Source organism: Pygoscelis adeliae, unplaced genomic scaffold (assembly GCF_000699105.1).
Source record: "Pygoscelis adeliae isolate BGI_AS28 unplaced genomic scaffold, ASM69910v1 Scaffold34, whole genome shotgun sequence".
Classification (NCBI taxonomy): Eukaryota; Metazoa; Chordata; class Aves; order Sphenisciformes; family Spheniscidae; genus Pygoscelis; species Pygoscelis adeliae.
Window position 1 is genome coordinate 6,241,696 of NW_008824658.1, and position 11,554 is coordinate 6,253,249.

At 38.5% G+C, this 11,554-nt stretch overlaps 1 protein-coding gene across 1 annotated transcript in view; it reads right to left on the bottom strand.

The window, feature by feature from the left end:
• Window positions 1-11,554, bottom strand: part of RAPGEF6 (Rap guanine nucleotide exchange factor (GEF) 6) — a 137,430-nt gene that overhangs the window by 19,739 nt on the left and 106,137 nt on the right. The window contains exons 21-25 of the mRNA XM_009322723.1: window positions 9,551-9,762; window positions 8,523-8,646; window positions 6,116-6,139; window positions 2,642-2,862; window positions 22-213 (exon numbers count right to left, since the gene is read on the bottom strand). Of these exons, the coding sequence (XP_009320998.1) occupies window positions 22-213; window positions 2,642-2,862; window positions 6,116-6,139; window positions 8,523-8,646; window positions 9,551-9,762 (773 nt within the window). The remainder of the gene's footprint in view (window positions 1-21; window positions 214-2,641; window positions 2,863-6,115; window positions 6,140-8,522; window positions 8,647-9,550; window positions 9,763-11,554) is intronic.

Sequence of the window (11,554 nt, forward strand, 5' to 3'; positions counted from 1 at the left end):
AGGTGAACTGAAGATACTCACTGAATGTGACGTGATCCTTTGTCAGTCCCTTTTTCCTACTGGGGTATAAATTCACAGTTGGAACCTGAAGGACTTGACTCATCCTGTTTTGTTGATGCTGATGGGCTTTAGTGGTTTGGCCAATTGATCTCATGGGTACTGGTGACATTTCTGAGGATTTCGCTCCCCTTCTCTCACTTAAATTCTTTGTCACTGTTACGGAAAAATTGCATGTAAGTATCTTGCACTTTGAATTGCAGGATTATTACAGTCATTCTGAGTACAACCATCCAGACAAAGCAACCAGGGTATGAAGCAGATGGAAATGGTTTCAAATATGTTTTATTCCAAACACACCTATCTCGTTACACTGAAGAGGCTGTTATGTGAAATGGCATTAAAAAAAATAAACTCTTTAAAGTGTCATAGTTTATTTTATCAGTACTTTATCAAAAGACAAAAAACGTGATTTACTTCTACCACAATTAAAGTCCATGTTTTAGATGTTTGCACATCAGGTGCAAAAGCATAACAGCATCTCCTTCAAAATTACGTAATGCCACCAAAGGGAGAAGGAACGGTTGTTTTGCCAATTGGCATCAAACCTTTCACTAGGTGGCACAATTGATTTACAACACAGGGCACTGATTCAGTTTCTACTTTAATCACACAGCAATTAATAAACTCTGAAGTTAAGGCCATCTGACTCCTCCTTGAATTCCCTTGGAAAAGTCTGGATTGCAGCATTACTGCTGCTCACTCCTTCTTCAAGGAAGGCCAGGAGAATCTTACTACTGAGATAAAGAGACTGGGGAGCTCTTTATGGGAGCTTTCTCTCTAGGAGAAAGGGAAAGTGGGCAAGAATTACAAAGATATGCACGAATTAGATGGCGGCAAACTTTTTAGCAGGGCCTGTTGCAACAGGACAAGGGGGAATGGCTTTAAACTAAAGGGGGTAGATTTAGACTAGATATAAGGAAGAAATTTTTTACACTGAGGGTGGTGAGACACTGGCCCAGGTTGCCCAGAGAGGTGGTGGATGCCCCATCCCTGGAGACATTCCAGGTCAGGTTGGACGGGGCCCTGAGCAACCTGATCTAGTTGAAGATGTCCCCGCCCACGGCAGGGGGGTTGGACTAGATGGCCTTTAGAGGTCCCTTCCAACCCAAACTATTCTATGATTCTATGATATTTATTTGTATATCCACCTAACCTTCATTTTCTTTTTTTGAAGTTTAAGAAAAAAAAAGGACTTGATTTACTTAACTACATGGAGTAAAACAGTCAGTATATATTCCCTATTTTTACTTCCAAATATCTATGGCTAGCACTGTGCAAACAAGATTTATTTAAAACAATTGAAAAAGAACCTCATAACATTTATGCTTGTCTCCTGGGCATATTATGGCCACCTGTAGGTCATCTATCAAGAGTTCATCCTGACGTGCTTTAATTTATTGTTCCGGCAGGGGAGTAAAGCATAAAACCCACAATGGTGTTACCTCTAAGTAGAAACATTCTGTGCTATTACATATCTGGCTGAACACAGCACAAGCAGAACACCTTTACTAGCAACGTACGATGCCGTGCATATTTCCATTCAGAGCCACCTGTGATTTCTGGCGACCTCAGGCACAAGGCCAGCGTGAATACACAGAATTTAACATTTTTAAAAAGGGAGTCAAGTATGGCCATTCCCAGGATTCCTACATCTGTGCTATTTAAAAAAAAAAGTTTAAAAAATTTGCATAGGAAGGCACCTTACGAAATAACAAGGACTTGCATTCTTAATACTGAATAACAGAAAGGGCTTAAAATTTTATCTTCAAGATGCCATCTCCTAGTCATGCTTTTAACTTTTCTCTTCAGAGACAAAAGGGTATTTGAGGACAAAAAGAGTCTTAAAATACTGCATTTGGACAACAGACAAGCACGAAACATTATTTTGATTAGCAAGGTTGCTACTCTTCCATTTTGAAATGAACCTACCTTTCAAGCAAGTGAAAATTTCTAAGGATCAAAATAAAATGCAATTCCCATTTCTCATTTTTAAGTAAGAATTTACTGAACTGTGTAAGACAGCAGGTCAGATAACAATTTGTTTAGTTAGACAGTTGCACAGGAGTTCAAATTATGAAAACTGTCCTGCTGTAGCCCTCAATTTTTGACTGTCAAGCCATGTCAATCTCATCAGTCAACACTGACCTAACTTCTCCTCCTCAACAATCCTGGTTTATTCTAAGCTCTAATCCATTGCAGTTTCTATATTGATTTTGTCTCTTTTCATTTTCTTGCTGTTCATATGGTAAACGGTACTTTTATCCTTCCTAATTCTGTACAAGGACAGCAGGGCAAGAACAGAGCTGATGTACTACTGAATTTCCTTCCAGACTGATGAAAAGACACACAGTTTAAGAACTGTAGGTCAAAATAGAAAACATCACTGAAGTTTTCTGAGCTCAGCGAAGACCAGAAGATAAATGCTGGCTTGCTGAAACTGTTAGTGTATGAATCGACAAACAAGCGCTTATTAGAGTAATTTTTCTTGAAGGGGGAAGAGAAAGATCTTAATTTCTAGGGAAGGAACAAGATTTTTATAAATTTTATAGATCATGCCACCATTCTAGATTACTGTACTTACGAGTGCTATATGCAGGCTCACACTGAAGTGACAATACTTGGATCTTTTCTTCGTCTGTCTCTACATTCAGGTTGGACAAGTACTGCTTCACCTTCCTCGCCATCTGGGCATCCTCGTACAGCTTCTTGGCATTCAGAAGCGAGCTGCGTCGGGCACGTTTTTTGTGAGCACCTCCCTGTACATCCAGCATGTTCGAGTTTGTGCTGCCCTGGCTCAGAGATCTATAAAAGAGAAGAGCAAAGCAGTAAACGTTTAGTTCTCAACAGCAATGAGGAGCTACAGTAGCACACGCCAAAGCAGATTAATACCAATAATCTTCAGTTAGGGCTAGTGCATGCTGATGCAAATGAGTTAAAAAGATGAACAGCATTAAAACAACTCTTGTCTTAAAATATTCTGGTAAATTGAAGGCAGCAATTTGAGTCTCGAAAAGGATTGCGTGTGAAAGTGTGGAACTAGCAAGAATGAGGCGCAATGCTGCGTAAAGTACCCATTCAGCTCTGCTAATAAGTCACAGCCTTGTACTGCAAAACCCACGTCCTGGTTTCAGCTGGGATAGAGTTAATTTCCTTCCTAGTAGCTGGTACAGTGCTGTGTTTTGGATTTAGGATGAGAATAATGTTGATAACACACCGATGGTTTAGTTGTTGCTGAGCAGTGCTTACACTAGGTCAAGGGCTTTGCACCTTCTCATGCCCTGCCAGCGAGAAGCTGGGAGGGGGCACAGCCGGGACAGCTGACCCCAACTGGCCAAGGGGATATTCCATACCATGGGACGTCACGCCCAGTATATAAAGTGGGGGGAGTTGGCCGGGGGGCAGCGACCACTGCTCGGGAACTGGCTGGGCATTGGTCGGCGGGTGGTGAGCAGCTGCATCGTGCATCACTTGCTTTGTATATTCTTCTATTATTATTATTTTACTTTATTTCAATTATTAAACTGTTCTTATCTCAACCCACGAGTTTTCTCACTTTTACTATTCCAATTCTCTCCCCCATCCCACCGGGGCGGGGGGTGGAGTGAGCGAGCAGCCTGGTGCTCAGTTTCCAGCTGAGGTTAAACCACGACACCACGCTATTTCAACTGCAGATTATGACAGTGGGCAAACTTGATAACTTTGTCCGTTTAAGGCATTTGGTACCCACTGTTTGCATCAGGCTTACAACAGAAACTTCTTGCAATTCAGCTGAGTACAGAAGTGAGTGACTAGTGTAATCCTCTTAGAAAACTGAGCTCCTGACAATGTTTAAATAAGGGGAAAAATTATGTTAAATATGCAAAGTACATTATATTACGCACTTAACTTCTTTCTCCAATTAAGTAAAAACATTCATAGAAGAGCAGCTCATTAAAATAATGTATCCCAACAAAGGTCAGGAAGGCAGTGATAACATACATATGCACAGACTTGCATCTATGAAAGACAACGCTCCGCAACGCTCCTGATTTTGAGCTGCCAATTCTATCAGCAACTGAAGCAAAAATAAATAATCCCCAAATGATTCACGTACATCCGTTACTCTCCCTGACAGTCACTCCTATTCACACTGAATCAGTGACCAAACAACTGATCTTGGTATAGTTCAAATACACACATCACCTCTTTCAACCATCAGAAGTCCTATGGCCACACCAGTCCCAATCCATTTTTTAATAAAGGGGGATGACAGTATGTTACATGTAAATTCTAATGGGAAGTGTCAAAAAAGTTGTTTGAAGTTGTTTGGTTTTGGGTGGGTTGTTTTTTTTTTTTTTTAAAAACATTCAGAGGAATAACTTTATTTTAAAAGGTCAAATTATTTGTAAAGCTGTTTATCAAGATCTTGGGTGCGTTTACAGAATCACAAGTGGCAGAATAACCAAACTCCAGCACAGAAGAGCCGTAACGGCTAAAAGAGTCAGAATGAAACATATCGTTTGAGGAAGTCTAAGGAATCAAGCACACTGAGCTTAAAAAATAAGAAGTGGTGGGAAACAGCTGACAGCAATATTTTCAAAGATGTTAAATAAATCAATCTAAGAAAAATATAAGCATAAAAACTGGCAGAAATTTATAGCTTAATTAAATTAAAAAGTCATGCTATTATAGGCAAAGAGCAGCAAAAGGCATGATGGGCTGTTCACACCTATTCAAGCCAAGGGTTCACTCCCCTCTCCTACGGATAAAAACAAAGCTAATATCTATTATATAATGAAACAGGAAACTACATTATGTTTATTTTTAATGATATAAGTATTTTATTGCTTATGTACAGACTGGTTTTCTTTTCAGTCTGGACGTGACTTTTTAAGGCAATTTAATTCAATTTCCTTTAAAAATGATTTTTCCTTATTCACTTGTGTTCACAGTAATCCCAAGGGCTAGAAATTATGGTGGCTCCAGTTGGGTCCCAGGTATTTCTCCCCGTGAGCTGCACTGTGAGCGGTTGGTTATTGACCACCTAACGCTGCCAGCCGAGCTCTCCTGCACCGAGACATCAGCATCCGCACGCTGCTGATTTCGCATCAGGACCAGTATCCAAACATCTCTCCCAGTTTGCCTAGCGCAAGTCCTGGCACTGTGCCCATCACTGTTGGTGGCGGTAAATCCGTTCTCAGCACAGAAGTGCCTGGATACTCTTCGCTGGCAAACCACGTTGCCACACCAGGCTTCCTCTGCGACTTGCAAAGCGATTGTACGGAGGGCAAAGCACCGCGAGCATTTCTGCCTCCATCCTCCATGCAAGCTGTTGACATACTAACGCATCGCTGACTTTAAACCAGATGCCCGCAGTATGAAAAGAAGTAGGGTTTTCTAAGTGCAAAGGCACATAGGCTCAGGTACACAGAGAACAATTTATGGGCAAAAATACACATAAGAACATATAAAATATGGCTACAGTGTCATCTTAAAATCACTGCCACGTATTAGTCAGGAATTTCACTAGCCAGTCTTAGTACTCTCATTTGTGGTCATTTCATTATTCAGTCCTTGCACAATCAAGACTCCCAGGGAAATCAATGAGGATTCTGGTGTATGAAATGTGAGATACATTTTAAATATATCCTAAAAATAAATACTTTGAAGCTTGAACTCAAAATTCAGGGGGGAAATTACTGGATCATCATCACAATTCAAAGTGTCCTTATAGTTTGAGATACAGAATGGCTTAAACTTTTCTGATACATGTTAAAAAGCAAGTTATTTATTTCCCAAAATAGTTTGCCTTCCAATATAACTGCACAGCAGGTTTTTTTAATGCATAAAGCCAAAACTCAAACAACTTATCTAGTACACAAAAGCAACTCAGAATTCTTATAGCTGCAGTATAACGTTGACTGTAACCCCTTATTCCTGTTTTCCAAAAATATGTATTGCAGGGTTAATAAAAATGCATGCTGTATTTCAGATGCATGCACTAACGAGGAGGATGCAGTATGTTAAGAGTTGCATAATCTTTATTTATCTTAGTTGCATTCATCTCTACACTTACCCCAAACTTCTCCACCTCTTCTTCCTGTAAGCAAGAGCCATATACATTGAAGCATGTATTTGAACAGAAAAGCACAGGAAAAAAATAAAACAGTTGAGAGTCAGGAAGAAAGATGTAGACAGGAAAGAACAGAAAAGAAAAAATTTCTATACAGCAAAATTCTTCTCAAACAATAACACAATGTTTTAATGGAATGCAAGGGCAGGACTTGCTCAAATACTTTAATATGGAAGAACATCTATCAGTTTTTTGTTTATTTTTAAGTTTAACCTATGAATTTAAAAACCAAACTCGCATTAAATTTTCTTCTTAACTATTTCCCATAAGTCAAATTCAATTTTGATGGAGTGAGCGAAAACTGTTTAATTTATTCATATTGCAGAAAGTGTGATTAAATTAATTTATTCCTTGCATTAGGACTGCAGTAAGTGTATGAGAGATCATCATCAGTATTCAAGTTTATAATGTTGTTTTCTCGTCATTGCTTGCTGGAAAACAAGCTAATTGCCAAATACACGCTGAAAAACTAGATGCTCTATATTAATCGGTAATGAACTTGCTAGCAAGTCTCATGTTACCGCTAACAAACATCTTTTCTTGTTCATTTTTAATCTTCAAAAGCATTTACTGGTGCTTCATAACGCAAACTGATAGATCAAACACCAGAGGCAATGAAAATGAATATAAATGATGTGAAAACATGGAATTATTTTCTTTTAATCTTTGGCACTATCTCTAATATTAGATACCTAAGCATTTTATGTCAGTGTGTGTAATATAAGTTATGGTCATTAAAATGTGTTCTGTAATTCTGAAAAAACATACTGAAGGTAACTATTTACTATTAAATTCATTTAATGATTAGACTTCATTAGGTCTTAGAAAGTGCACGAGGCATCAGGGAAATTTATTTATAGACTGATTTCATCAAGTTTCTGAAAAGCAATCATAACTTATCAGCTAGTAGCTTTAAAACCTTATGTTAAAAAGGAAATTTTGCTAATTCAAATCCAATAGCATGAAGGTGAATCTCCACTTTGAGACGAATCCATCTTTAAACAATATTAGCAAGGGATCTGTTATTTTTGTCTCAAACCGCGATTGGACCAATTTTAAACAGAATATTCATGTTTCCTGACAGTCAGCCTTGAAAACAAAAACCAGACAGGATTCATGATCGTCTGTGAATCCTGACCACTGGAAGACCACAGGGAACCAAATCTCTGTGCTCATATATATGCTATGTATCCTTGCACACGCTATTTCCTTCCACTGCACAGATGCAACTGAATTCATAAATCAAAGGCAATTACAACTGCACAGGTGACCTATCAACTGGAATTTAGTTAGGGCTTGCACAAAGCACACTTCACCCAAGCAACTGCCCATTAAGCTTCCTCTGTGCTCTGCTCACTCCACGGTGTTCAGAGCTCTCCACTGCTGGCCAGACGCTGCTGGGGATACGCACGTAACAGATGACTCAAAAGACTATTCCGTCATTTTTTGAAGTAGAAACCATGTAGTGATTTCAGCACAGGACATCATCTTATCACCAACTCCCCACCTGAACTGCATCCTGAGGTTTTGGGTTTTTTGTCTGGCCCATTAGTTCGAGAGGCAAACTAACAATGCAAGGAAAGGACAACAAAACCCTTCTCGGCAGGGATCTACAGGCATCGGGACCCTGCACAGTCACAATGGAGTTGCTGATGCTTTTAGTTCAGCCAGGGGGAAGCAAACAGATGCAGGAAATTATTTAGTTCCACTAAATATAATCTGGAGCTAATCAGCACCAGATTAGAAGTCACGGTGCTTTTATACTGCAGTCTGTTAACACAGAGCCTGATGATATTATGCATCAGGAAAAAAAAAAAAAAAGAAAAAACAAAACAAGAAAACACCCTCCACCTGCTTACAGCCTGAACGTATCAAACATTATGAAGGTGGAGCAAGCTGTGTTTAGAACAAATAAAAAAATCTTTTGTTTGGTTTTTGTATGTTATCAGTGGGGTTTTGTTTTGAAGCAACATTTCAGATTTATATATGGGTGATTTAGGTGCTTTTTAGATCTCTCTCTCATATATAGATAGTATTATACCCCCCCCCTAATATTATACCTCTCCCAAAACTCTACTGACACTAACATTTTATTTAGCAAAAATATGAATCATTGAAATTAGAACAACTTCTTTACTTTTTAAAGACAACAAATTGGTTTAGTAGTTGTTAAAAGCAGGTCTTGGGAGCATCAATTGTATTGCTACAATTTGATGAAGATTGCGGGTCTGATGGTAGATGTCAATGGTAAGTTACACAATGAAATATTAACGTACTGATGCACACACAAACCCAGATTCCTTCCCACTCTGAGACACCTTCAATCCTACTGTCTTTCTAAATTGCACACCTTTGTCTGAACATTACAGCCGGATCCATGTTAGCTGAGGTCATTCTGACAACTTGGCGAATTTCTTTGGCAATCATTCTGAGTTTCTCAAAATTTACCAGGCCATCCACTTTAGAATCATTTCCTGCATAATTGAAACACACACACACACATATATGGAAAAAGAAAAAAAAGAGTAAGAAATACTTTTTAATGGGCGATGTGTTTCTAGTCCCCCACATTACCCTTCCTCCCTCCCTGCCCCTCCATCAACAAAACTGCTTTAATCAAAATAACAAGAAAACAGGAAACTCTGGCAAAACACAAATGATAATCGGGCCCACTCAGACTACCTACTATTGCTCTTGTTAATCTATTTCTAAAGTAACAAGTATTAGTAGGAGGAAAAAGAAGTAAGCGAACTGTGCCCAAATTCATAGGCATAGATGTTAAAATAATATAAATATAGAACTGACATCAACAGTGTCCACATTCTGAAATCAGTTCAAATAGTTCTGAAACATCACAACCAAGAATTGGGTGTATTCGTAAATGCTTAACACCTTAACCAATTATGAACAGAACTTTGTGTAAAAGGAAAAAAATTGAAATGTTTAAACAAAACCCCTTGAAAACGCTGAAAGCGAGAGTAGGAGGCGTTATATCATTGCAGCTGTCTGAAAGCCACAACATGGAATGAAAACCTAGAAACATCGCAGCAACAAGTTTTTGTAAGACAAATATATTTGAAGCAGTGTAACTACCAGTTAGCGCACTCACCTACTCCTCCACTCTAAACCTTAGGACAGCTGATGAAGATTAAGCATTGCTTTTAAAAATATTAGAAATAATCATTTAATTTTTGTCCAGGATCAGTCTCTTTCATTATGCATTCAGAGTTCTATTTTATTTCACTCCTACAAAGGACGCATCAAAAGCATCCTACTGGTGGCAGTTTCTTTCAGACATTTGTTGAATCACGGAGTGCTGAAGAAAGGGCTAAAGCATATTCAATGCTTAGTTTATTATTTCTCTATATTTGACATTACCTTCATGCAGAAACGTGATATCCTTCTTGACAACAGGAAAAAGTGGAATAATTGGAGGCTGCATGCTCTGGCTGCTAAGGATGTTGCGGTATTTTGCCATGTTTCGAGATGGATCAAAAAGATCTTGAAGGTCTCTGAGGTGCTTTTCATACTTGCTCGGTAACTTTTCCCAAGTGCCTCTGAGACGTGCCACTGGTGCGAGATTTAACCCACTGTAAGGCAGATACATTTCATTATCAGCTGTTAGCAGCATCATTACCTTTCACGTGGAAGTAAAGGGTTGGCTTTAAGGATTAAAAATAGCTTTCACAAGGTTAACTGTAAAGCTGGGTGAACGCCAGGCTGCAAGTTCATCACAACAAACCTCTGCTGTTCACTCTCGCGAGCATGTGAAAAAGAGAACTGTAAAAAGCATGACTGCTTCCTATTCACGAGGTACAAATTTCAAATTAGCCTGCCAAAACAATCTCTCTGCAACACAGTACTGATGCCCATTTAATTTAAGAACCGCTTCTCTCCTGTAAAAACATATACCGCAATAAGGACAAAAAGGGTGAAAAATTAATGAGGTGAATACACAGCTACAGTAGCAGTTGAGAAGAGTGCACAGCTTATCCCAAGCGAAAGCGGCAAGACTTATGAGGAGTATGTTTGGAGCATTTGTAAACGAGCACCAACAGACTGAGAATTAGAAGCAGCAGATATGCTAAAACTTGCTATTGTGCCCACATTCTCATTAAGTAAAAATGTATCCAGAATTATCCGGATGCAATAATAAAAAAAAAAATTAAATCTACCCATCCTCCCCATCATAATTTGTCACCAACTTTGCTCAAGAAATTTTGCAATGACTGCAAAGTCCTTGTAGCTGCAGAACTGGAAAGTGATATTCTCCAGCATTCATTAGTAAATCCAGAATCATACAATTACTGGATATGCTATTCTAAGAAGATTTTTTTCTTATTTGGAAAGCTTCAAAAACTTATTTCGTTTTTTTTTTTTTTAAATACAGATTTCTCTCTATGCTATTGTCAAACCACAAACAAAGCCTTCTCTCATATGAAAAAAATCAAACATATGCCACCATACAGCTCCTCTTTTACATGCTACATTAGGATGGTTACCTTTCTATTTCATGAAACATATGGCATCGTATTGATATGCAATGCAAGGCAAGAAAGAACCCCTGTGGCATATGCTAGAAACCACATATTCCTCTGGAAATAAGGGTAAAACAAAAGCTAATTTATTTGCCTTTTTTTTTAACCAAAGACCACTTCAGTCATGGCCTGATTAGACTTAACTGAGAAGCAGGAAGAGCCATTTCTCCACCTACAACAAACCATGAGAAATTAGAGAGCAGAATATAGATTCAGTATCCACATGTGTATTCACCATGTAACGAGTAGCCCCAGCCCTAATGGTCACCCAGTACCCTTTAAGGAAATTCATGAATTCTTTAATGTGTGACTAAACAGAAGCCAATATCATTCGATAAACTGGCTAGACATGGAAGAAAATATTTTAAAACGGTATTTTCAAAGATAGTGCTGGTGCTGGGATACAGCATGAATCCAGACCTTTGTCTGATGAATCACAGCACTTTTTTTTTTTTCTTAAAGTAAAACCCAGGTATAAGATAATTGCAAATAAAGGAAATGCTGAACTCATGCTGTTAAAGTAGCAGCATCTAGCATAAATCAGAAGAGAAAGTCTAAATGTGCATATGAAGAGAAAAAAAAACTGGAGAAGCAAGCAGATGACAGGAAAGAATGACAAGGAAAATTAAACTAAAACAAGACTGATTTGAGGAAGTCCTTACAATGAAAGGAAGAAATAAAGTAAAGTAATCTCATCATCGCAGATATGACTCAGTGCACACTGAAAAAGTAACAATGACCGAAAAAAAGAAGGGAAATTGGGTGCCAGAATCACAGAAAACGACAGCAACGTTCAGGCAGGTTTCTGAAGTTCATCAATCAAACAGTGCTTTTGTCCAAATCT